This window comes from Molothrus aeneus, chromosome 13 (genome assembly GCF_037042795.1).
Source record: "Molothrus aeneus isolate 106 chromosome 13, BPBGC_Maene_1.0, whole genome shotgun sequence".
Classification (NCBI taxonomy): domain Eukaryota; kingdom Metazoa; phylum Chordata; class Aves; order Passeriformes; family Icteridae; genus Molothrus; species Molothrus aeneus.
The window spans coordinates 2,273,432-2,298,420 of record NC_089658.1 but is presented as its reverse complement, the minus strand read 5'-3'; the positions used below and the strand labels follow the sequence as shown (position 1 = coordinate 2,298,420).

At 45.7% G+C, this 24,989-nt stretch overlaps 1 protein-coding gene across 1 annotated transcript in view; it reads left to right on the top strand.

Moving 5' to 3' along the window:
- Positions 1-24,989, top strand: part of MYO9A (myosin IXA) — a 175,142-nt gene that overhangs the window by 130,137 nt on the left and 20,016 nt on the right. The window contains exons 15-27 of the mRNA XM_066559101.1: positions 2,568-2,687; positions 7,037-7,112; positions 11,473-11,616; positions 12,263-12,302; positions 13,223-13,345; positions 16,505-16,585; positions 17,479-17,589; positions 18,574-18,696; positions 19,182-19,331; positions 19,759-20,069; positions 20,996-22,621; positions 23,863-23,944; positions 24,442-24,654. Coding sequence (XP_066415198.1) covers positions 2,568-2,687; positions 7,037-7,112; positions 11,473-11,616; positions 12,263-12,302; positions 13,223-13,345; positions 16,505-16,585; positions 17,479-17,589; positions 18,574-18,696; positions 19,182-19,331; positions 19,759-20,069; positions 20,996-22,621; positions 23,863-23,944; positions 24,442-24,654 — 3,200 coding nt within the window. The remainder of the gene's footprint in view (positions 1-2,567; positions 2,688-7,036; positions 7,113-11,472; positions 11,617-12,262; positions 12,303-13,222; positions 13,346-16,504; positions 16,586-17,478; positions 17,590-18,573; positions 18,697-19,181; positions 19,332-19,758; positions 20,070-20,995; positions 22,622-23,862; positions 23,945-24,441; positions 24,655-24,989) is intronic.

Sequence of the window (24,989 nt, the reverse complement as noted above, 5' to 3'; positions counted from 1 at the left end):
GAGAGCTGCCCACCATGTCCAAGCATGACCATCCAGGTTGGACAGGCCTTGGAGCAACCTGTATGTAAGGTGTCCCTGCCCTTGGCAGGGGGTGGGACTGGATGATTTTTAAGGTCCCTTCCAACTCAAAACTGTTCTGGGATTCTGACTTTGCCCAGGTCACACTTAGCAAGGTGAGATCAGTAGCAGGGTTTAATTGTGTTTTTGCTAGTGTGACCTTACACCCATCCCCTGTTCCATTGTCCTCCTCCAAAATCCTGTCACCAGAGCAGGTGGCTGTGGAAGGGGTAGACATGGGCAGGAGGCTCAGCCCCTGTCAGGACAGTGGGCCAGGCTGGTGTAACATGATGCATGCACTGCCAGGTGCTGCAATTCCCTTCCCTTCTCCAAAATAATGCAGAAAAGCCCCAAATTGATGCTTTACCTCTATGGCAGAAAACATTTGTGAGTTATCAAAGTATCGCTAAAATTCTCCCATCTTGATAGATAGAAGCAAAGAACCAAAGGCAGCACATGTTTGATGTTTATTTTGGTTTTTATCAAACCTTGATGGCTTTAATTAGCCTGATTTGAGCAGCTGCCTGCCCACAGATGTGGAGCTGCTGACAAAATGATGGTAGAGTGAGAAAAGCCTCTCACACAGTCATCCACATGCACACACTTAATATTTGTACAGATATTTTTTCAAGACATGCTGCTCATTCTTGGTTTCTGAGGTCCTTTTCCCATCCATCAGGTAGGTGAAGTGAAGGAGCAGGAAAATATCCAAAACTTGCTTCTTTTAATTAAAGGTTCTTTGCATTCTTTGTCTGAACCCCAGCTGGATCTCTCTTGCTTTTATGCTTGCAATACCAAACAGGGTTTTTCCAGAAAAATCCCTGGCTTATGTCTAAGCAGCTCTGCAAAATTTTGCTCTGCTTCCTTTCCACATCATCCTTTTGGTTGTCTCCTCCATGCCAAGCAGATGCTTCTGGAAGGATAATCAGCATTTTTTTCTTGCTGGCTTTGGGGACTCTTCTTTTATTGTGCTCCTGATACCCTCCTAGTGCAGCTTTTGGTGATTGTGTGATTGTCCTCTTTAACTTGAAGGTGAAGAGCAGCAAAGTGGTGTCACTGTGAATTTTCTTTGGTACCTTTGTGTTTCTGCCTGAGTGATGCTTCTTAGGGTGCTGCCAACACTCCTCAAATGAAAGATGCCAGGATCAGGCAAGCTGCACTTAAGCTGAAGGGTGGAACTCTTCAATAATTTGATTTTTAATTCTTTTTATTACTAAGTTTATCAATGAGGACTGAAATGCTCCAATAGAACTGCGTGTTAGAACTGGATTTGTTTGTGAACTTGGATTAAAGGAACACTGTCAAGCTTTTAAGGAAAGAAAATTGGCTGATTGACTTTTTTTGCTGTCATCAATACACATTTATTATGCAAAACTCTCTAATTCATAGCAAAAACTTAATGGAAAAATGGTGCTATTCATACAAACTATGCTGTGGAGACTTGGTTTTGCTGGACCTAAATCCTTGCTCTGATGAAGGTTGTGTGGTCTTGAGGCAGTGCCTGTCCTTGATGGGCTCTGCAGTTGGATTTAGCCAACAAGGGTTGCTCCTTGGGTAATTCCTGCTTAAAATTAATCCCACTGGCTTCTGCGGATTTATTCCTGAAGCTGATCACCAAAAAAACACTGTCCTCAAAATAATTAATAAAAAGGCTGTATTTGCCAAATAAAGGTGACAGCAACCAAAAGCTTGGTGTTTGAGGTCTCACTGGTGTTGAGATGAGGAGGACACCCCTTGACAGTGTTGCTGTGGAAAATTCAGATCAGTCCTTTCCAGTGGTTTGATGTGTTGATATGAAGTGCTCCCATAGATGCTGGCACAAAGTGACTCCACGGTGACCTCCCCACGCCTCATTGGGAGTGTGGCACCTCCTGGACTTGGCCAACCATGACAGAGAGACACTGTGTGTTGGCACATTGTCACTGGTGTCACCTCTCCTCCACCCTGTGCTCACAGCTGGGCCATCAAACATTGATGGTTTCTTCCAACTCAAACCTATCCTGCCAAACTCCAGACTCTGTGTTCTCTGCCTTCAGGGATTATGGAAATGGTGCTTAATGCAAATAATTCACATTTTTCCTTTGAACTGCCAAAATCTGAGCAAAATGTAGCACTGGGATGCAGGATGAGAATTCCAGGTGGCTGTGTCATGGAGTATCTGGACAGGGATTTGTTGGTAACACTGGGCAGAGGCACAGAAGGGATTTTAAAAATAAGTTAATGAAAGTAAAGATTTATCTAATAATCCTCTTTTTGCCCAAATATTTTTGGAGTGATTATTAAGTGTTTATGCTCTGTCTAATGAAGATTATAATTAGGACTGGGATGTGGTCCAGCCCATTGCTTTCATGCCACAGTGAGGAGGAAACCACAGTTAAATTGTGTCGAGCACAAAAACCTGTGACCCCCGAGCTCCTTTGGGCTTGTTCCTTCCCCTCTCCTGACTTCTGCTTATAAAATCTTTCTCTTCTCTCCATTTTTTTTTGTTTGTTTTTATTTTGCTTCCCAAGGGCATGATGATGCAGTGCCATGTGCGGTTTTGAAAAGTGTGGATAGTTTTAGCTTTCTCCACCACCCAGTTCACCAGAGGAGCTTAGAGATCCTGCAGAGGTGCAAGGAGGAGAAGTACAGTAAGGCTCCACCACTCACCCTCCCCTCTGATACCACACTCACACGTCCAGAAATGGAAACCAGGTGCATTCCATGTAGAAAGGATACAAAACCAACGCCTGAGGAGCCCTCCATGATCAAACCAGGTGCCTCAGAGCAGTTTTGAACCTCTTGGGAAATGATTGGGCACAGTTGGAAGAGTCAAATTAAAAGCAAACCCATATCTCTTGAGATCTTGCAAAAATTGTTTTGTTGGCAATTTTCCCATTTACTCACTGACGTTAATAAAGAATATTGCTGATACAAAGCTGGTACAGCTGGAATTCAACTTAATTTGGATTTCATTCTGCTTCAAAAATACCTTTAGCTTGTGAAAATATTGTCTCTCAGGGCTTTTACTTAAAACAGAGGCATTGTCAATGTTATTTTATGGAATGATGCACTTGGTCTCCTTTTCTTCATCTTCACTCCTCTGTCATGTAATAAACTCATCCTGCATGACAACATGGACACTCTTGCCTGCACTACTCTATTTTATTTTTATATTTAAATAGATATTTGGTGCTCTCATGTTTAGATATATTATTTTCCTACCATTATTCTCTTCATTCATGTTGCCTGTTAAAGCTGACAGAAATAGAGCTGCTCTGCATGGGCAAAGCCTCAGCCCAACTTGCTTAAACTTATTGAAATTTAGGTGTAAGTGGAAACCACCTTTTTTCTGTAGATCTGAGCACGGTAAGTACAGTAGATGCATGTTAAATCTACATAAATATGGTTTTCCTGTTAGAAACCTTCTGTCAGATATCTCTGCTTCCTGCAGCATGTGGGGTTGGGCAAACAGTGGTGCTTTAGGTCTTAATTTAGGCTTTCATTCTTAATTTAAGTACATTATTTTCCCCTACAAGTTCCCAACACTGCTATAAGAAAACATAAAGGGGTGCTACTAAATTTTTCTTGATTTTTGATTTTATTAAAAGGTGTTGTGCCAAATGACCTTACTGATACTGCTAAGAAACTGTTGAAAAGGAAGATTGTTATCAGCAGAGTAATTTTACTTGCCATTAATGAATCAGTTTAACTTTAATTTTTAAGTTGTCTCAGCAATATGGGAGATTTTGGGGGATTTAGTTTGCATTTCCTTAGGTGGGGAAAAGGAAATTCATACAACTCAAGAGATACTTCAAGCTTTAATTTAATGGGAAGCAGGAAGCTGAGCTCACTGTTGAGCTCAACACCTCAAAACCTCACTAATATAGACTAGTCCACACAATTTGGGATCTCTTGGGGTAAATCCAACGAGTGGGTCTAAGAAGAACATTGCCAGTTTGTGAATTGGCATCTGACCAGGCAAACAAGTAATTCTTGTTCTGCTTTCAGAGATCCTTCCCATCTCCCCATGGGGTGTGCTCCTGCTTCCCCAGGCTCCCAGCCTTGGCAAGCTGAAGTGGGCTTGGAGAATGTGGAATGTTCTGGTTCAGAATCCATCAGGTTTTGGGCCCAACAGGCAAGCTTGGCCCCAGGGACTTGGCTTTTCCCACAAGTCAGATGAGGTTTTACATCCACGTCATCCTTGAGACAGGAGTCAAGGTCATCCCCTTGTTTTGAGCTGTGCAGTTTGCTCTGAACACAGAGAGAAAACAAATGGCTTTGATGAGTTTATTGAGATTCCCTGTAGGCCCTTTGGTATTCAGCTTCTGGAGCAAACTGCTCTCCCTTCCCTTGCCATCAGCTGCTTCCCTAATAGCACCAGCTCCTCCAGAGCAGGGCACTGGGTTTAGACACCTCTGAATCAACACTGGAGGTCTGCTGGTTGATATTCATCCATAGGGAGTTGATAGGGCTTATCCAAAACTCTTCTCAACAAGTGCAAAGACCTGTTAGGTAGATCAGTCCATTTTACCAAAACACTCCTGCTGAAGGAAAGGGAATATGCTTCAAAAATCAGAATAATTTTCTGCCTGAAGTGTAAACCAGATCAGACTGTGTCTGAGCCTGACAGAAGGGTAGGAAGGCAGATTTTGCTCCAAAAAGAAGGGGTAGACATTAAAAAAATCTTGGAAATACCAGTGAAATCCCATTTTTCATGGACTCTTTAAGGCAAGAAAAGCCTTCTGGGCCTTAATGGGGGAGGATCCAGGTATATTAAAATATATTCATTTAATCTATTTTAAAAATCGATCCAGCTAGACATTAGGTGCTTTCTTAGTCTAAAACTAGCTACACAAAGTGCTAATGCAACATTTTAAGCAGATTCATGGTTATTCTCATTTGTCCCTATTTACAATTGGGTTTCTGTTCTCTAAATCAGGACTTTGGACACAGAAATGCCAGTCTTGAAAGAGGTACAAGAACACTCCTAGGCCAAGAAATGTAACCCAAAAATGGCTTAAATGGCAAAAAGAGGGATTGAAAAGAGTTTTGAGCTCGGGTATTGTTAAGCACTCAGATGCATTACCTGCCTTGCTTTCCAAAACCCTCCAGTGCTGGAGATGCCAAACCTCCTCAGCAGGAGTGATTTGGTTGGTCCAGCCTTGGAGCACAGGCAGGGTTCAAAGATGACCTGGGACAGCACACCCTCAAGTTTTCTTTTGTTGACATTCCCAGAATATTTATGCAAAAACTTAAATGCAGGTGGCCCAACAGCCTTTTCAGGGATCTCCTGCCCAATTCAAGATGAACAGATTCTCCTGTTACCACACCTTAACAGGGCAAGGAGGGTGGTAAATGTCCTGTTAAAGGGATGTCTTTGGTAGGAATTCATCTTCTCCTCAGGAATTCCAGGCTCAGAACAGCAGGACGAGCTCAGGTCTCAGTATATTTGCTTTGTATTCATCTTTCAGAATAAAAAATCGCCAGGACACCTTTTAACTCAGCACTTGGGCTGCATGAAATAGTGGAATTATAAATATTGGGTGGAGGGGATATGCCATTGCTTCCTTCTGTCCTGCTACAAACCATAGTTTAGATTTTTTTTTCTTTTTAGGAAGCTTTTTCCCTTTTTTTTCCCACTGTAGATGTCTCAGGGTAGAATAAAACATTTTTCCCATGCTGAGGTGAGAGCTGTGATTTTTCCTGTCTCACAGCAGTGATTTTGAGACAGTTATAAAATTGCTCAGTTGTTTTCATGTCAAACTCCCCATTATCAGATCTTTATATTCTTGTGGTTTGGTGACTTGAAATGTTTTCTTGTCTACAATAATTGTCTCCTGTCTTCCTAAATGCTTGGTTACAAAACATTTCCACTTCAGGGCAGATAACAGCTGCTACTGTAACCATGTGCAGCAGCTTCCTTGGCTGAATACAAAAGAGATACTTTATTTAATATATTGTTTTATTAGTTATATTTTATTACAAGTAAATTATTCTAGGTATCAAAGGATATAGGCTCAATAGGCAATCAAGCCTTTATAAAATAGTATAGAAGTGTCTATAACAGTATAAGAAGTGGACAGGAATAAATGAAATATATTTCATATTAAAAAAGCACATTTACTTCAAAATTGGGGAGGAAAGCACATTTACTTCAAAATTGATTGATTTTTACAGATTTTATGTACATTTTTAAATCCTTCCTTAATGTTTCTGACCATTTAAGCAGCTACTGAATGAAACTCAGGTCTACACTTGAGATACAGATCTGTGCCTCTTCTGCAAAGCCTTCTCCATCCCCATTTTAGAATTAACTTGCTTGTGTAGCCAAAGTTTTCATTCCAAGGCATTCATTTATTCCTTAGACACTTCTCTCCCTCCCTCCAAACAGATGGACATGTGCAGCAAGTAGGAAATGCTATAAAAAGTAGGAGATGCTATAAAGTTATAAATGCTATAAAGCATTTCCAGCTTGCTGCACATGTCCATCTATTTGGAGGGAGGGAGAGAAGAAGTGTCTAAGGAATAAAATTACCATTTTCCCAAGCATTCTAATGATGTCCAGGTGTTTTGCCCGTGCAGCTGGGTTATCCCATGCACAGTGGAAACCTTGGCAATCTCTTGGACATGGAGAACATGAGTTGCTGCTCCCATCATCTCCTTCCCTCACCCCCTTTGCTAGCTGGGACAGCATGTCCCTAAAACACCCCCTGTGTGTGTGGGAGAGGAATGAGAGGCTGGAGCAAGCAGCGTTACTCACGAGGGTGATGCCTCTGGCAGGGAGGTGGCACTGGGCAGCGATGGCATCCCTGGCACCCGGCTGTGCCCGGCATGTGCCGGGACACGTCGGCGCTGCTCCACGCCAGAGTCAGGCCTCAGCTATGGCTCTGCTAATTGTCTGTGGGGATGGCTCTGCTAATTGTCTGTGGGGATGGCTCTGCTAATTGTCTCTTGGGTATGAGCCAGCTGGAAACGTCTTCCTCATGTGCTGCTTCAGGTATCACTCGGAAGAGCCCACGGACACCGCTCTCAGACCTGCAGGGAGTCAACACCATCAACGAGAGGAGCCCACGGTAAGGATCCTGCTTTTACCTTGGCATGGCCAGGGTCTGGGATGGGAGAGCACTGTCTGTACCTGAAAATGACTGTATTGACATTTTTTCCATCTCACCTATCAATCTTAACTTCTCGTCCTTCTTTCTCTGCCGTGTGATTGGATCTAAACACCTTTCCTGACTAAACAGCAGGCAGGAAAAGCAACTTCCCTGTGTCAAAGGCAGCAGTTGTTGGGGATGGGTGTATGAGGGGATAAGAAGCTTAAAAAAATGAATGAATGTGCCAGTATCAAGGAAATAGTCATTCAAGAGGACAGGTTTGGGTACAGAGCTGCATACAGTATGTGGTGGCTCCAGGCACCCTGGCATGTGGAAAACCTGAAGTTATGGAGTTTGAGATGGTACTTTGCCAAATGCTTGCTTGTTTTCAGGGGGTAAAAAAGCACATTTACTTCAAAATTGATTGATTTTTACAGATTTTATGTACATTTTTATTTTTAAATCCCTCTTTGAAGTTTCTGACCATTTAAGCAGCTACTGAATGAAACTCAGGTCTACGCTTTTGAGATACAAAGCCTTCTCCATCCCCACTCCAGAATTAACTTGCTTGTGAAGCCAAAGTCTTCATTTCCAAGGCATGTCTGGGCACTGATCCTTTTCCCAGCTACTCTTGTGCTATCCCTCCTCTCATCCCAGGAGGTCTGATTTTCCCAATACCCCTCTAAAGGCATACAGTGCCTCTCTGCTTCCCTCTGAGCAGGTGTGTGCTGGGGAAGGAAGTGATAGGAGCACTACAACCACTGCTTGGAGCTGCAGATATCCAGGTGTGTCTTTATGGCTGCTCTGAAGTTAATGAGAAGCCCAGAACAAGTCAAGAGGAGTCTAAATCTGTCTCCTGAAATATGCCCATTAAATCAGTCCTTGCATCTCAGTGGCTTCCCTTCCATACAAAATTAAATATCCCTCAAGGATATTATGAAGGCTCATTTTCAATGGCTTTAATGCCAAATGGCCACAACAAAAATTAGATACACATAGTTCTTTTTTTTTTCTAGGGGAAGAATAGTGGCTTCTTCTGCCTGGTTTTATTCACCACGTGCACTCTGAGTGCCATCAAGAATAGAATGTCCTTCTTCCTCTGAATTCCTCCCCTTTGAGAGAGGCAGTGGCACCCTACTGAAGGAGAACTGAATGTTCTCACATACATTTCAGTGGTTAGAGAGCATGGAATTTACTTAAAATGGTGGGATTGAATTCATTAATTTGTGCCACTTCTCGAATTTGAGCAGAAATCCAGATGGTGCAAGCAATGCCACTCTGTCCTGGGAAGGTGATGCAACCCTGGCTGTCCTCACCTCAGCCTTTGCCACCCTCCTTTCCTTTCTCATAATGCTGCAGCTGCTGCTGGGCTGGGTTGTGATGACAGCCAGTCCTTGGTAACAAAGCAGGGAAGGTTGGTGTCTCCAGAGGTGACGTTCCCTGTTCCCAGCACCTCTGATTGTGCAAGTTTCCCTCAAGATAACGTAATGTGAAACTTTGTCCCTTTGGAGATCTTCCCTTGGAGATAAGAGGATTCCTGCAGTTTCTCTATCCAACCTTTGGCACCTTTGGAGCATCTGTAAACTGAGACAGGGCTTTTCTTGGCTGCCCAACTCCAGCTTTGGAGGCACTGTAGTGTGGGAGCTGGGGCTGCCAACATTTTCATAGCCCAAAATATTTTCGTTATCCCAGCAAAGTGACATTGTAAAGGCAGGGAAACTCCTCCTGACCCAGGCAAGGAGGAGGATGTGTTTATTTAGTGTGGAGTTCAGTATGTGGTCAGCTCTGGTTATGTGCCTTAGCCCATACCAGCACAGCAGACAAATCAGCCTAAACAGCCAGAATTGAGGAACTCTGGTTTTCTTCCTCGTCCTCAGCAGCTGTGTCCTACCAGCAGCCTCAATTTCAACCTTTATTTGTAGAAAAAAAAGTGCTTTTGGAGTCATCCTAACTCCTATGTTGCCTCAATAGTGTGGTCTGTGATCTTCCCTTGGACATCATCAGTAATGGGTCCCCAAATGTCACCTTTGCCCCTTCCTTCTGGAAGTACAAACCAGATGTCTCATAAGATCTCCAAGGTCCAGCCTGTACTTTCAGAGCAGGCTGGTGATTCTGATCCCTTTCATTGGAGCTGCTTTTGATCCTGGAGAGTGGTGTCACCCTTGATGAATGTTGGTATTTCAGGTAAATACCAATCTTGCGCTTGTTGGGCAAGAGGAGGTGAGCACAGGAGTGCAGGTACCACTCTGGTAGAGAGATTGGCATTAGCAGCTTCCCAGCAGATGGACTGGCAGGCCATTTACAGCTCCAAATTAAACAGGAATTGCTTTCGAAGCCATCTCATGATCATGTGGTTGCTGATAAGCCTGGTTGTGCATCCAACCTACAGGATAGCCCGGGGCCTGTTTCTAAAAGCAAGTTTGAGGCATGACATCACTCAGGAAGTCACTGTGGAGGGTTTAGGGAGCCAAGTGCTCTCCTCTGATCTCAGAAAAAAGTGGATGGGTGGTTTGCACATGCTGGGTGGGAAACCAGGCTTCAGCTGAGTGTTCCAAGTGCCTTTCCCAGCTGCTGAGAAATGAAGGCCAGGCCATGCCTAACCCAAACCACTTGGGCTGGTTGGGATCCTGCTGGTTTGTGCTCGCTAGGGACACTTCTGTGTGCAGGGCTGTCTGAGCAGGTTTTGGTCTGGAAGCAGCTGGCTGGGCTAGGTGAGGGGATTGACCCCAAAATACCAAAAGCCTGCATCTGTTGCCATGTGAATGTATCCATCCTAAAGTGTCCCTTTTATCCATCCTAAAGTGTCCCTGTCATTTTATCTCTTGGGTTTTTCAAAACCGTGTGGGAATTTCTAGGATTTTCCAGAGGGGTTGGTCAGAATTAATGGTGTTGTACATCCCAAAAGTGGCTGTTGAGTTTTAGTGGTTCCCATCAATTGGTGATTTTTTTTTCCCACCTGCAAACAGGGTTGTTTTGGTGGATGGTACCTGAGATGTAAAGAGAAGAAAGGTGAACAGGAGGGATCACTTGGAATTCCAGCTTCTCACTAACCATCTGTGAATGGAATGCTTAGGAAAGCAGGTCCTGGAGCACTTAGCCAGGGGTTTTGCTTTGCTGTGATTGATCCCTCCTTATAATAGTGGTCCATGTCAGAATGCTGATTTAATAGGATCAGGAAGGAATTTGGGAAGTGCTTAGATGAGGCAGAGAGGTGACGTTGCTCTGAGGATCTGGCTCCAGGCTTTGAGCTGGCTGAACATACAGCTTTACATCCTTTAATTTTTCATTTCCATGTGGCACTTGAGATTTGCCTTTCATCCAAATCAGGACTTTAAGGCAAAGGGCTGCCTTGTTGTCAGAGCTCAGAAGTGGCCGGCGCCTGAGGCCGCGCTTAAACCACCGTGTCCTTCAGCATCCTCGTGACCTGCTGCAGCCTGGAGTCTCCTCCTGCTCCTTTTCCTCCTGTCTGAGATAACTTGGGGGGTGGGGGCTGTGTTGCAGCCCCCACATCCTTCCTTAGATTGCTTCTATTTCCTATGATGATTTCTGCAAGGCTGATAAAAAATTTAGAGTTTAAAAACCCCAACAAACCACCAAAAACCCACCAAGCCAAAAGTGTTTTGGTGGGGTGCTGCCCATAAGAGGCTTCATGTCCCCCAGACACCACTGGAAGGCTTCTCACTTTGGGAAATTGCTTGTCCTGATGTGTAGTTTGGTTAAGTATCAGTTTCCATCCCTCCAAGAGAGGATTTTGGTTCCTTTCTTTGTTTCCTTTAGCCCTTCTGAAGCCAGGTGAGCATTTCTGGAGACCACAGCAGTTATGCTCCATGGCAGAAGGGACCAAATTGAGTGACTGATTTGGAATTAGGTCCCAGAGAATGATTCTGGGTCAACCCATCATCCAGCTGGGGCTGACATCCATCTTTGTGGCAAATAATGAGTTTATTGCAAATTAGATTTGCTTTTTCTTTTCCCAATGGAATGGTGGTGTGAATTTGAGGAGCCAGAGTCAGCACCAGATGTCATGGCCTTGTATCCTTCAGGCCACCAAAGGTATCTAGAGGTATCTGCAGACTCAAAGTTTCTGTCTGGGAGAGCTGGAAGCTGTTTTTGTCCTGCTGTTAATTTGTTCCTTTTGTGAGTATTAGATCTTTGAGAGCTGCTTTAGTGGATGATGGCTTCATGTGCTGTCTGGCACCAGGGACTCATCCCATGGGAGAGAATGAACAATGGAAAGAAAAAGGCAGCAGCTCATTTTCTACCAATGGGTTATTTTAGGATCTGTTTTTATCATGGAACTGCATTTTTTATCTCTTCCTAACGGTGTCTGGTGTTCCAGGGATGCCTATGGAGTTGGCTGGAATGGCAGGATGGGGATGAGGCACAACAGGCTCACCAGCCCTGGCACCTTCCTGGACAAAGATGGGATATTTGTCAACACCACCAACAGCAAACTGCTGGAGAGGGCCCATGGCATCCTCATGTCAGTACCCAGGAGGGGATCTGGGCTTTATTCCTGGAGCACAATGAGCAGCAAGGGTGGTTAGGGCAATGAAAATAGCCAGGATATAAAACTCTCAGCGTGCCAAGCAGACTTGGAGCTGTCTCCCAGTTGGGTGAAAGCAACCCCAGTAGATTTGACATGTCTGATTTAATTTGTCTCATTCATTCAGAATGACAGACAAAGGGAAGAAAGAGAAGGAACAAACCTTCTGATCACACCAGTCTGGAGATACAGCAGCCATGTAATGCAGTCACACTTCTAACATCTTATCAGAGTTTCCATTATAATTATCTGGGCAGGTGATTCACACTGCAGCCTCCTCAAAGGTTCAGGGAGCATCCCAGGGTGGCTGGAATGAACATGGGGTTTGGAAACAGGAGGCTGGTCATCATTTTGTGATCTGGCATCTTCACTCTTCCCAAATTCCCAGCATGCCATCATTTCCAATGTAACCATTCCCATTATTGGGTACACCCCTCTCAGTCTGCAATGTGCAGGGACAGCCCCATTTCAGTGCTGGTACTGGCAGCAGCTGCTCAGGGGGATGTGGAGGGGCTGCTTTCATCAACTCCTCCATTCCACAATTGCACTGGGGATTAACCTGAGCCATTTATTATCTCCCCAGGCGAAACAAGAACTTCAAAGCCAAACCCAGTCTCCCAAAGGTGAGTGAGAAGCAGCATTTTCCCCCTTGTGGTTTGTGGGTTAAGGCTGTAGCACAGTCATGTGATGCTGTTGGATATGAAGAAGACCATTGTGTCTACACCAAGACTTTGGTCAACTCAGCTCTGTTCAGGGCTCTTTAATTCATATAAACCCAGAGGATTTCAGCCCTGATTTCTGCTGGGAGAAAAAGATATGAGCACTTACATCCTCCTTGGATCCTCCTCCTGCTCTGTCTCATTTTTCCTCCTTCTGAGAAGGAGTATGTACATGCTGGTGAAATTTAATAACTAAATCTCTAAACTAAAATGAGCAAGTAAGTGATGCAGGAGAGCTGGTACCTGATAGACAACAACCTTGTTACTTTCCCTCTGTCTTGGCTACATTTATTACATTTGAAGAGATGCCAGGACATTTCTTGTCCCTAGAAGAATAAGGCTTTTTGTGGTCCTCACTGGTGCTGCATCCATGGTCAGGAGCAGAGCACCAGGAGAGGAACAAGCATTGGTTTTACTCCTCTCTATGTCCATCTTGCAGCTGGAGATGGACTGATGCAATTAATCAATGAACTGCTTGTTAACAGTGAGGAGAATCATAGAATCATGGGATGGTTTGTGTTGGAAAGGACCTTAAAGGTTTTCCAGTTCTACTCCCTGCCATGGTCAGGGACACCTTCCACTATCCCAGGCTGCGCTAAGCCCCATCCAGCCTGGCCTGGGACACTTCCAGGGATCCAGGGGCAGCCACAGCTGCTCTGGGCACCCTGTGCCAGGGCCTGCCCACCCTCACGGGGGAGCCATCCCCCAGGGTTCCCTGTTGAGGTTACATCAGCTAAGGAAGCCCTGTGAGGGTAAAGGAGGGATATAGCAGATGGTGTGATGGCAACACCTGGATTTTCTATGGATTCTCTCTTTTTCTGCAGCACTTGCTGGATGTGAAGTCCCTCAAGCACCTCACCAACCTGACGCTGCACGACCGCATCACCAAATCTCTGCTCCACCTCCACAAGAAGAAAAAACCACCCAGCATCAGTGCCCAGTTCCAGGTGAGCCCTTTCCTTTGGTGGAGAGAGGGGAGCCCCCTGCTCCAGGCACACTCCTGCCCCATCCCCTGTAACATTCAGGCCATGAATCCCACTGAGGGAACTGGGAGACATGGCAGGTATTTAAAGAGTGCAAATGGAGAGAAATAAGAGTGAGGGTGGGTATCATGGGTGATGACATAGTGGAGCAAGGTGGGACGTGAGGATGAGCTGCAGGGGGAGATGCTGGTGCATCCCTGTCCTCTGGTACATCATATTGTGGTGCTTTCTCCCCCAAATCCAGAAACCACCAAGTCCCCAAATCACATTTTTTGCAGTCTTTTTACTCTCATTCAGCATAATCTGTTCTGAGACAGAATGGGAATTTTAACAGGGGCAGAAAAGTCAGAATCCTGCTGCATTATCTCCTGGTGAGCAGGGGAGTTCAGAGGAGGGATCGATCTTGTGTTGTCAGTCAGCAATCCCTAGGGTTGGTGCAGGGAAAATAATCCTCTGAGGACTTGGCAATGCTGGGCTCACAGTTGGACTGAATGATCTTAAAGGTCTTTTCCAACCTGAATGTGATTGTTCTATATGTGCAGCACGGCTTGGAAACTGCTACAAGACGTGCACAAGCAGGTGGTAATAATAGAAAGCAGCTTTTCACTTAAAATCTGGATTCTAAGCATGTCTGGGTTGGTTTTGACTTGTAATTTTGACTGCTTTGTGGCTTTTTTGGAGATGTGGTTTATATTTACAAAATCTCTGTGTGTAGGTGTGGGTAAGATTAAATAATTAAAAATACATGCACACACACATGTGTATAGATAATTTGCAGAATGCACATTTGTAAATTTATGTATTTAGCCTTGTCTAATCTAATGGTATTCTGGTCAAAATTCACTCCTGCAGAGTTTAATTCATATCCATGGAGGGGTTGAAACAGGGATGTCTTGGAGTGAAAGGCCTTCCCAAAACCTATTTATGCTCCCAACAAAACTCTGAAAAGCCCTAGGGGGCAAAAATTGATTTTTTTTTTAATATTTTCACAGCACATTCAAATCAAAGATCCCTAATCTCAGTGAGCACTTGTTAAAGAGAACAATTTTAAGGGACAAAGCAGCAGCATTGCTTTTTTAATCAAGAGCAATCTAATAAAATTGCAGTGCATGGAATTGGGTCACAGGCAGGAAACACAAATGTTTCCTAACGTGTTTTTTTTTCAGAGAAATGCTGCTTTGTGGTTAATACCTCAACACCAGGCTTGCAGCTGCTCCACCTCCTGTGGATTTCCACTATCCCTAGACTTAGGTTAATCTGTAGGGGAAATAGCTGCCTCAGAGTGTGCTCCAGGAACAGGGATGAAAAACTAAACCACCCATACCTAAAACTGTAGAGCTCCCCTTTAACCCACATGCAGGTGGTGCCCTGCAGACAGGGGTGGAAGGGTTCCTGAAAGGCTGGGTACAGGTGCTGAAGGAGGGGGTGGCTGGCAAGTTTTGCTGGCAGAGGGACAAAGGAGATGGGTACAGGGTTAATCCAGCGACCTCACATGTCCTTTGTGGATTCCTGACCAGCAGATGGCAGAGGGTGCCTGGACCATCTGCCTCACTCAGGATGGCATGAGGGAATGGAAATGCCCCCTCCTATGGGTCCTGCACATCCCATTCCCACCATTTCTAGCACTCTAGTGGGAGCACTCTGCTTGCTGGACTTTCAACAAAGGGGTTGTGTCCCTTGAGTACCCCCTCTCCCTCCCACTAGCCTGTGTGTGCATAGTGGGTTGCTGCAGCATTGCTGCTGATTGAAAGCCCCCAATAGGCTTCTTTTGTGTAAAAATGAGTAATTTCAGATTTTAAGCAAACCAGGAGCATGCCAGCAGAGGTCTGCCACGTCATGGCATTCCTCCCTCGGACAGGAGCAGGGATGTTTGCATGAAGTTAATGTACATAACACAGCTGCATCACATGTGCGTGGGATCCATCCCTTGCTCCTTCCAAAATCCTGGATGTGAATGAACATCCAGCATTTTCATGTTTTTCTAAACATGAAAGGCTTCCCATAAAGATGTCTTTGAAATGATCAGAAGGAAAAAAGGCTTCCTGTGAGCTGATCTGTGGGCAAAATGCTTCTTTGTAATACCACGCCAGTTTATTAACTCCTGTGTTCCAGAATTTATAACTCTGCTTATAATAAGTGTGACAGAATATCCTTTACATGACTGAGTTTTAAACTCTAATAAAATCAGGAGTATTCAACTCTCTAGCACTTTGCCAATGCCATGTTTGTAATGTGCTCAGCAATTAGAGATACCCAAAGTATTTATAGGACACAGCCAAAAAATGTGGCTGAGGAGCCTGGCCAGCACTGATGGACTCGACACACTCTGGTTTTCAGCCTGGTTTTATTCCAAGAGCTTGTGATTCATCCCAAAAAGTCAAAGGTTTGCAAGGTGAAGGGATAACTCAGCATGACATCCCACTGCAGCAGCTGGCTGTAGAATGATGCCAATGTAAATTCAGTTTCATGGGAGAGACTTTTAATGGTAGTGAATAAATAAGGGGAAATAGAAAAGGGGAGCCAGGAAACCCCTTGATTCTCAGTGATCCTTCAGTCAGGAGCTTGCCAGCATTGAAGCTCTTCTCTAGAAACAAAGTGTGAAGTGTACAGGGTTGCAGGCTTGAAAATATTTGTGAATTCCCAATTTTCCCTTGGCAAAACTTTCATTGAAAACAATTCATTTTTTTGGCCAACAGTAAAGTTTTGACAATTAAAAATCAGGAGTAAATCCTGCCTGGAGTCACTTTTGATGAAGGAAAATTTTATTTTTGTTTAAAACACATCAGTGGTTGTTTTGTGCCAGGTGTAAATTCTTGTCTTGGAGCTCCCATTCATGGCTGGAAGAGGCTTGTGGTGAGGAGTGGGATGGGAATTTGGGCTCCAGGGAAGCCAGAGATCTGAAAATCCAGCCCAGCATTATATTTATCTTTGGTTTCTTTATTGAGGGCAAAGACAAAATCAGCCAAGTTGCTTGTGCTAAAACAGTCATTTGGGAGAACAAATTCCCATGTGCCTCATTTACTCATAATTAATTCCAATTTATGTTGGTTTATAATTTAAGCATTTGGATTTTCATTATCCTCTGTGGTCTCCTCTCCCTTCCCTGTGTCTCCTCTGTTGCAGGCATCCCTCAACAAACTGATGGAGACCCTTGGCCAAGCAGAGCCCTATTTTGTCAAGTGCATCCGATCCAACGCTGAGAAGGTAAATGTCATCCTGAGAAAGCAAGATCCTGCTAGAAACCAGCTTGGGAATCTTTTGTCTGTTTTTACAGGGAGTTAGATAGGAAAGAAAGACTCAAATGGAGCTGAATTTAGAAGATTTGGGCAAGGAGAAACATGGATTTATCGCTTGGGTGTCGCTTGATAAACTGCACTGGCTCTTCTTATATTTGTAGAAACACATGTATGCAAATATAGTATTTTAATTCATATGAAAATATAAATATATAAATACTATATAAAGATAGTATTTTAATTTATATGAAAAATATATTGGTTTTAATAAATTAATTTGACTCCTTTGAAGTTTCTGACCAGCCATTAGAGAGATTTATAGAACCATGAATTCACTTGTGCTGGGTCTGAGCCCTGCAGCTTCCTTAAAATAAAGTTTACATAAGTAAAAGCAGATACTTTTAGAATAAACTACAATGACTCATATTCCTTGAATTTGACTTTACATAATTGTATTATGGATCAAGGACCCTCAGTTCAAAATGTAGGGATGCTTTGTAGATTAATCCTTCAGAGTTTTATCCAGGCATTTAAAGTTGAAGCTTTTTGCATTGGAGATTATTTACTTGCTTGAAACATCACCCATTAACTGTGCCCTTGGGGGGTCTTTTTCAATTGAAATGCAAAAAATCTTATTTCTCTAGTTAGCTGTTTGAAAGTCTCAGAAGCAAACAGGATTCAATCCCAGTGGGATTAGTTCAGTTCCTGGGGACCCACATTCCCTCCCTCCTGTAGCATCACTGACAATGTGTGTGTCATGCACATGTGCTACATCTGCTGAACCCTTCACCCATCCATGCACTTAAAAGCTTCAGTGAAAGGAAATATTTGCTCATCCTTGGTCTGGTGTTCCCCTTGCAGCTGCCCCTGAGGTTCAACGACAGCCTGGTGCTGCGGCAGCTGCGCTACACGGGGATGCTGGAGACCGTGCGCATCCGCCAGTCGGGATACAGCTGCAAATACTCCTTCCAGGTTGAGTACAAAGGCCTTTGTCTTCCATCTCCTTTAGCATCATTAGCAGAGTTGTCTGAGTGTTGCTGGTTCATTTTTTATCAGGGTAATTAATTTCTAGTTCTTGGAAGGCAGTGGATGTAACAGACAGTTTTCTGCCTATGAGCCAATCTAGAACTCAGGGGGGTCTGCGAGCCCCCTGCACTGTGATTTTTGAACAAAACCAGTATTTTTTTGCAACATGGACTCCCTTTTGGAAAAAACTGAAAAAACTGTCTGATTTGCACGTTCTCTTCTGCATCTGGAATTACTGAGAGCAGTGTTAGCCCTGTCATGTTGGCTGTATCCCATCAGGAGGATGATATGCATCCTCTGAACTGCTGGAGTTAGCCAGCTTTTCCTGTTTTCTTCTTTTCCATGTGTTTGCCAGGTTTTGTGTACATGTCGGTCCTTTCATGCTTTGCTGGTGCTGATTGGTTTCCTGCTTGTGGCTGCTTTGGGGCAGACGTCGTGTTCTGCACAGCAGCTGTTTAGAAAAAGAAAAATGCTCAGCATTTTTTTGCCATGAGCAGGTTTCCCAACCTTGCTTGGGAGGATCTATCCTCTTGTACCTCCTTCACTCTTTGAATCCTTCCAGCAATAACGGCTGGAGCATCTCAGGGATGCTTTGCAGATGTTGGTATCTGCCTTCCATAGTGGCTCTTGCTGGGGATTTGGAGCATTTTTTTGCTGGGGTTGACCCTGTGGCTTCTGCAGAACCTCTCCTCCCACGCTGAGAAATGTTTGAACTGTGCTGGGTCCCTGCTTTGATGTCTTTCCCATCAAACCACAAATGTTGGATGAATCTTGGTGTTCCTCAGTGCATAAAATGTTATCTGTCCTTGTGCTCACCCCAGAGGTCCTGTTTCATGTGGCCAGTGGAGCAAATCTGTTACTTATGGGAGAAAGTAGCAGCAGGACCCAACTGACCAGATCTTGGTGTTGCTTTGTTCTTTTCCTTCTCAGGATTTTGTGAACCATTTCCATGTCCTTTTGCCACAAGGGATCAGCCCATCTAAGCACAATATCCATGATTTCTTCCGGAAGATGAAACTCGATCCAGACAATTACCAAGTTGGAAGAACAATGGTAAATGTTCATCCTCAGCTCAGCCTCAAAGACACAGATATAACATTTGCCTGTATTTCTGTCTGATAAATTCATATCTATACATGGTTTTAATTAATGAAACTCTTTTTCTTCTGTTTACCAAAAATCAGTGATTTAAATGAAACTTTTAGTATTGTTAACATAAAAAAGTAAGGAATAATATTGTTTTGCTATTGATTATAATGAGGCAGCCTCAAAAAACTCATGTCCTCCAAAATCTCTGTGTGTATGTAGACTTAGCTTGATATGATGGTCCTCATTTTGCCTCCCCAGGTGAGAAAGCTCTGTAATTCAGAGCTTAGAGTCACAGGCTGTTGTGAAGCTGCTGAAACCTGTTAGAGGTGCCTTCACAAAAATCAGCTCCTCAACTTTCCTGGGAGCACCCAGGACGCAGAAACCAGGAGGATTTGACTCATGGTCCAGGAAGCTTTCCATGCTAGTGTTTTTTGGGTTGTTTTGGCCAGGTTTTCATGAAGGAACGGGAGCGGCAGCTGCTGCAGGACCTGCTGCACCAGGAGGTGCTGCGGAGGATCACGCTGCTGCAGCGCTGGTTCCGCAGCCTGCTCTGCAGGAGGCAGTTCCTGAGCCTACGGCACGCGGCCATCAGCATACAGGTGGGTGCTGCTGCTGGATTCCAGTGCAAATTACCATCCCCAAAGCCTGCAGACAGAGCCTGTGCGTAAAATCAGCTCTCCTGTCCAAGGAGGGAGCTTGCAATCAGGATTGACTCCTTCTGCCATAATATATTGGGAATGGGGGGAAGCTGGAGAGGTTGCATGAAGGCAGGTGCTGTCCTCCCATCTAAGTGGAGAGGTTGCATGAAGGCATGAGCTGGGGAGGTTGCATGAAGCTGGAGAGGTTGCATGAAGGCATGAGCTGTGGGAGGACAGCTCGTTTGAAGAGCGAGTGAGAGCTGTAGAACAGCGTAAATCACTGATGGAGAATAATCAGGTGAATCACATGGACCCACTGGATACTTTGCTGTACTTCACACAACACCCTTGTAATTCCATTACAAGGAATCCCCTGCTGTGTTTGCAGAGATTTTGGCGAAGCTACCAGTGCCGAAAAAAAGGCAAACCATCCCCAGACCCTGTGGTTCTCAGCAAAGCTGCTGTCATCCTTCAGACCCACTGGCGAGGCTTCGTGGAGCGGCGGAGGTTCCTGCAGATGCAGTTTGCAGCCCACCTCATCCAGAGCTGCTGGCGGGAGCACGCCAGGCGCCGGCACGCCGCAGCCACCAGCATCCAGGCGGCCTGGAGGGGACACCGCACCCGGCAGGCGTACGCTGCCCGCAGGAGCGGGGCCCTGTGCCTGCAGGCGGCGTGCCGCGGGTACTTGGCACGGCAGAGGTAACAACACCCTTGGCCTCGGGTAAAGAGGAACGTGGTTTTGGTGATGCTCACACTGGATGGTGTGAATCAGGGCACTACAGTGACTTACACGGGCCAGTGTCCCCTTGTGTATCCATGACCCTCTCCTGACCTGCCCCGGTCCTTTGTTTGCCCACGCTTTCTAACAATTTAGCTGCACGTCCTGCTCTTGGAATAAGCAGAGCCTATTTCAGGTTGGAGCACGTAGGCAGTGCAAAGCCAAGGCCGTAAATACTCACAAGGGCTTTTTTTTTTCCTCTTGGCAGCAGCACCAGTTTAAGTAGCCTATTTTTAACTCAGATTGCCTCACCAATCTGGTTGCTGCACTGGCTCACAAGGACAAGGGATACCAGAGCCAGCCGCTGTGGAGGGCACAGGCTTTCCAGCCATGCCTCAGCTCACTGGCCGGGGGGCAGGTCACGATTCACTTTCCAGAGGTGCTGCCTGCAAGGTGTGGAGCACCTTAACATCCCTTGGAACATTTGGGAGCTGCAGAAAGCTCTTGGTGCCGGGCACAGGTCCCTGCTGAGTTGTTCCAGATGCAGTCCGGGCAGGATGGCGAAGATGGAGAAGCCAAGGGGGTGTGATGGGTTAAGCTTTTCTGGCTCTGACAGCTTATGAAGGAGCTAGACCAGGGATGGAGGCTGGACCCGCTGCCGTCGGCACCAGGGGAGCTTTCAGGTGCGTTGAGGCAGCCCTTGGGTAGCAGAGATGGCAGAGGAGGAGGAGATCTAAAACCGACTGTGCCTTGCCTTGTCTTGCACCAGATGTGCAAGGAGGGTTCTTGAGATGCTGGTGGTGGTGAGGTGATGGTGGTGGTGGTGATAAGGCACCACTAATGCAGTGCCTTGAAGGGTCCTGAGTGGAGGCAGGGCTGAATATCCTGGTTTTCTGCTTTCTTCCAGGTTTAGAGCTTTGAAAGAGCACCAGTTAAAAGAGATGCAGCTGGAGAATGGCCTGGCAGGTAGAGGAGAGGATGGACTGGAAGCAGATGGTTTGGAAATTAAAGGCTCTGACCCATCTAAGTGGGAGGACAGCTCATTTGAAGAGCGAGTGAGAGCTGTGGAACAACATAAATCACTGATGGAGAATAATCGGGTGAATCACATGGACCCTCTGGATGCTTCCCTGTACAAAAGGCATGAGAGAGCCAGCAGCCAGAGTGGGATGGACACCGAGGAGGAGATCATCGTGAGAGAGAGGCCCAAGTCGCTGGAGGATCTCAACCAGAAAAAAGTGGTTCGTGCAAAGAGGGAAAGCCGGAGGATGCGGGAGCTGGAGCAGGCGAAGTTCAGCCTGGAGCTGCTGAAGGTGCGCTCCACGGGCGGGCTGTCCCCCTCGGAGGAGCAGCGCTGGTCCACGGAGCTGGTGCCCGAGGCACTGCATTCCCCTCAGGGAACCCCCGAGAGCGAGAGCTCTCAAGGGAGCTTCGAGTTGTTAAGCAGTGAAGATACCTCAAGTAGTAAAGTCATTTCCTTAGTCTTAGATGAGCATGAGACACAGCCATTTTCCATGGACTCCCTGCCCAGCAGTCCCCAGGCTCAGCTGCAGGAGAAGCCTTTCTGTGCAGGGGATGGGAACAATGATTTGCCTGGCTGCACACAGACCCCAGCAGACACCGTGCTGCCTGATAACCTCACCAGGAAGGAGCGTGGGGTTGGTGACCCCCAGAATGTTATAAAGGCTCACCCAAGAGAAACCCTCCTTTCCAGCAACCTCCCCACTTTCTATGTTCCACCACAAGACAATGCAAAGGTGAAGATGGTGGAGAATAACCTGAGGAATAAAGCAGTGGAAAGAGAGGAAAGGACAGTTCTGTTCTCCGAGGTGAGGAAGGACTCTGAGCCAGAACAGGGTAAAGCCTTGGAAGAAGAGGAGGAAAAGGATAAATCCTCTCCCAAGAGAGAGGAACGTGGGACAGTGACAGCAGCACGGGCACTTTCTCCAGGTTCTGTCATTAAGAGACTGGAAAAGCTCAATGTGGAGAAGGAGGAACGGCAAAAGCAGCTTCAGCTGCAAAATGAGAGGGAGATGATGGAGCAGATTCGTCAGCAGAAGGAAATTCTGGAGAGACAACGCAAAGCCTTCGAGCAGCAAGGGAGGGTAGAGGCTTTGCAGAGGACAGAGCAGAGCAGAGTGAAGGACACTTCCCTCAAACCAGCCAAAAAACCAGACAGCCGGCCTCAGTCAGTCCTCATCCTGCACCCCCAGAGCAGAGGGGAGCACAGCCCCACCCCAGGCATGGCTCCAGCCCCAGCAGTGGACATCAAGGGTCTCACTGTCGGCACCAGGGGAAGCTCTCCAGCCCACAGTGCCCCCAAAGACCGGCCTGTCAGCATGTTTGTGGAGCGAAGAGAAGGTCTGGAGCCCCGCTGCCATTCCAAGCCAGCTCTGGACCCCAAGGACCACCCTGGCAGCCATTTCTCAAGGACAGAGCGCCTCCGGCAACCTCGGATGCCCAACCAGGCCACTGAGGAGATGAGGGCAAGCTCCATGTTCTTCACACCAAAGGACAATCCCTTTGGCCTCCAGTGAGTAAAAGGATAGTGGGCTTTCTCCTGTGCTTTCTCCATAGGCTTTCTCTGCAGGCTATCTCCATAGGCTTTCTCCATGGGCTCTTTTTCTGCTAGGGACCTTTTTGTACAAAGGGTCCAGAATGTTGTTTCTGGAGTCTGCACAAACCTCATAGTTAAACAAAGGGTTCTTGATCTTCTAGCAACAAGGAGGTCAGAGGGAAAGGAAAAAAGACCTGGAATATGATTTCTCAGGCTCTTAAAACATTATATAATCATGGACATGAGCAGGTGAAGGTAGTCAATAAACAGGCTCAATACTGATATTATTTACCCTACGTGAACGGGGATAGGAGTTTATTTCTCAAGGTGAAACATGATGAATCAGTTCTTTGGATTTTTGGGTAGTTGGAATAGAAATTACTTGATGAGGTAGAAAAAATGCAGGATTTTCCTTGTTTACCATATAATTAATCCAGCAAAGCCATGTGGACACTGACCATTGCAGATGATAAAACACCAGCTCTTCAGAAAGAGTGTGGGAGTGAATGCTCTTTGGAGACTGTATCATTCACATATGTAATTATTACACCTGTAATGGACTTAGCAGTTGCTCAGCTCCATTGCTTTGCTTAACCTTGGGCTGCTCCAGGGCCTGGAGATGGCAGCAAGATCCTGGGACAACGTTTGCTCCCACTCTGGTGTGTTGTTTAAGGTGCCTTGCCTAATTTTGGGGTGGTTTTGGCCATGTAGTTCAAAAAGGATATAAATCACCCTCCTCCTAAATCCTGCTGCACCCTTTCCAAGGCAAAAGCTCCCAGTGAATGACTGTTGGTAACTCAAGGTACCTCCAAGTGTAGTAGTCTTGTGGTTTCTGTGCAGTTGTGACAGGAGAATATTCCTGTTGAAAATTTCTTTTCCTGGTTCATGTGCAACATGAACAAGCAACAGGAAGAAAAAGACATTAAGAATTGCTGTATTTTAAGTTTTGCTCTGCAACAGAATAGTTACATTTGAGAATCCCAAAGTACAAAGATACAATCCATAACCACCTTGCTGTATAAAGTTGACAGCCAGAATGTTTTTTCTTCTTGTCTTTTGGTATTAAGTCCAGTCCTGAAGAATTCCAAACAATTCTGAAACCCCATGACCTCAGACTTGCAATTTAGTCTTGACTGCTTGGAGCCCCGGGATCTGGGCGAGTGTGGTGGGAAGGCTTTTGAGAGAGGATGAAAGATCTCTGTTCTCTTGTGTTTCAGCAGAGAGGCAAATCATCAGTGCCTTTCCAAGGGGGAAATAGCACGGAAGCCATTTAAGATGCCGGGGTCTGGCAGAGGAGAGGTGAGTCGTGACTTGTGTATTTTCTCTTTCCATTGAAAAAGGCAAAAAATAACTTAATTGGCCAGTTTTCCCTCAAAAGCTTCAAAGGAGTGAACTCTGAAGCACAAGGGCTGCCAGACATGGGAAGGGGGATATGGCAGCACAGTAACCTCCACACCTTCTCTTAAAATGAAAAGCCCTGTAGGAATAATTTGTAGTAGCTCTGGATAAAAGGATCCTGCGATCCTGATGGCAAACACTGTCCAACGCCGTCTTGTCTTGGTTTGGTTTAACGTCTCCGTTTCAGTGACACCCATGATTGTCCATTTTCACCGTCCTGTCTTAGTTTTTGTTCTTCCTGGTCCTTTGCTGTTTTCACTAGACATAATACTGCATCCCCTCCATGGGGTGCAGTGGCACTCAGAGATGTCTTAAGGCTACACGGGTAGAGTCTCCTTTTTACTTTAAAACCCTTCTTTTCGTTTTGTTTTGTTTTGTTTTATCCTTTGGTCAAGCAGGTGCCCAGACCGAGCCATAAAAAGAAAGCCCGCATGGCGCGGACGCGCTCCGATTTCTTGACTAGAGGGACTTTTGCTGATGGGGAGGGGGATACGGAGGAAGAGGATTACGATGGCAGTTTTGAGTTCCTTCTCTCCTCTGAGCACCCTCCTCACGCCGAGGCGGTGCCCGCAGCCCGCCTGGGGCAGGCCTGTTACAGTGACTCCGAAATGGTAATTGTGTCCAGTGTGGTGGGGGAGCCTTTCTTTGCTAACCTTAGCTGCACTGATCCCTCCACTGCTTCTTTTCCCACTCCCAAGGATGCTGGAGTAGATGGATAAATTTGGCAAACACAGCAGAAAATCATAGATTCACAGAATCACGGAATGGTTTGGATTGGAAGAGACTAAATCTCAATTCCAACCCCCTTCCACTAGACCAGGGTGCTCAGTGCTCCATCCAAGCTCTATTTCTTGCTCCTGGGTTGATTAGATATCCACCACACTTCCCAGAGTTTTCCTGGAGCATTACAACTTGTATTGCACAATTACCTGTTTTGGGGGCTTTA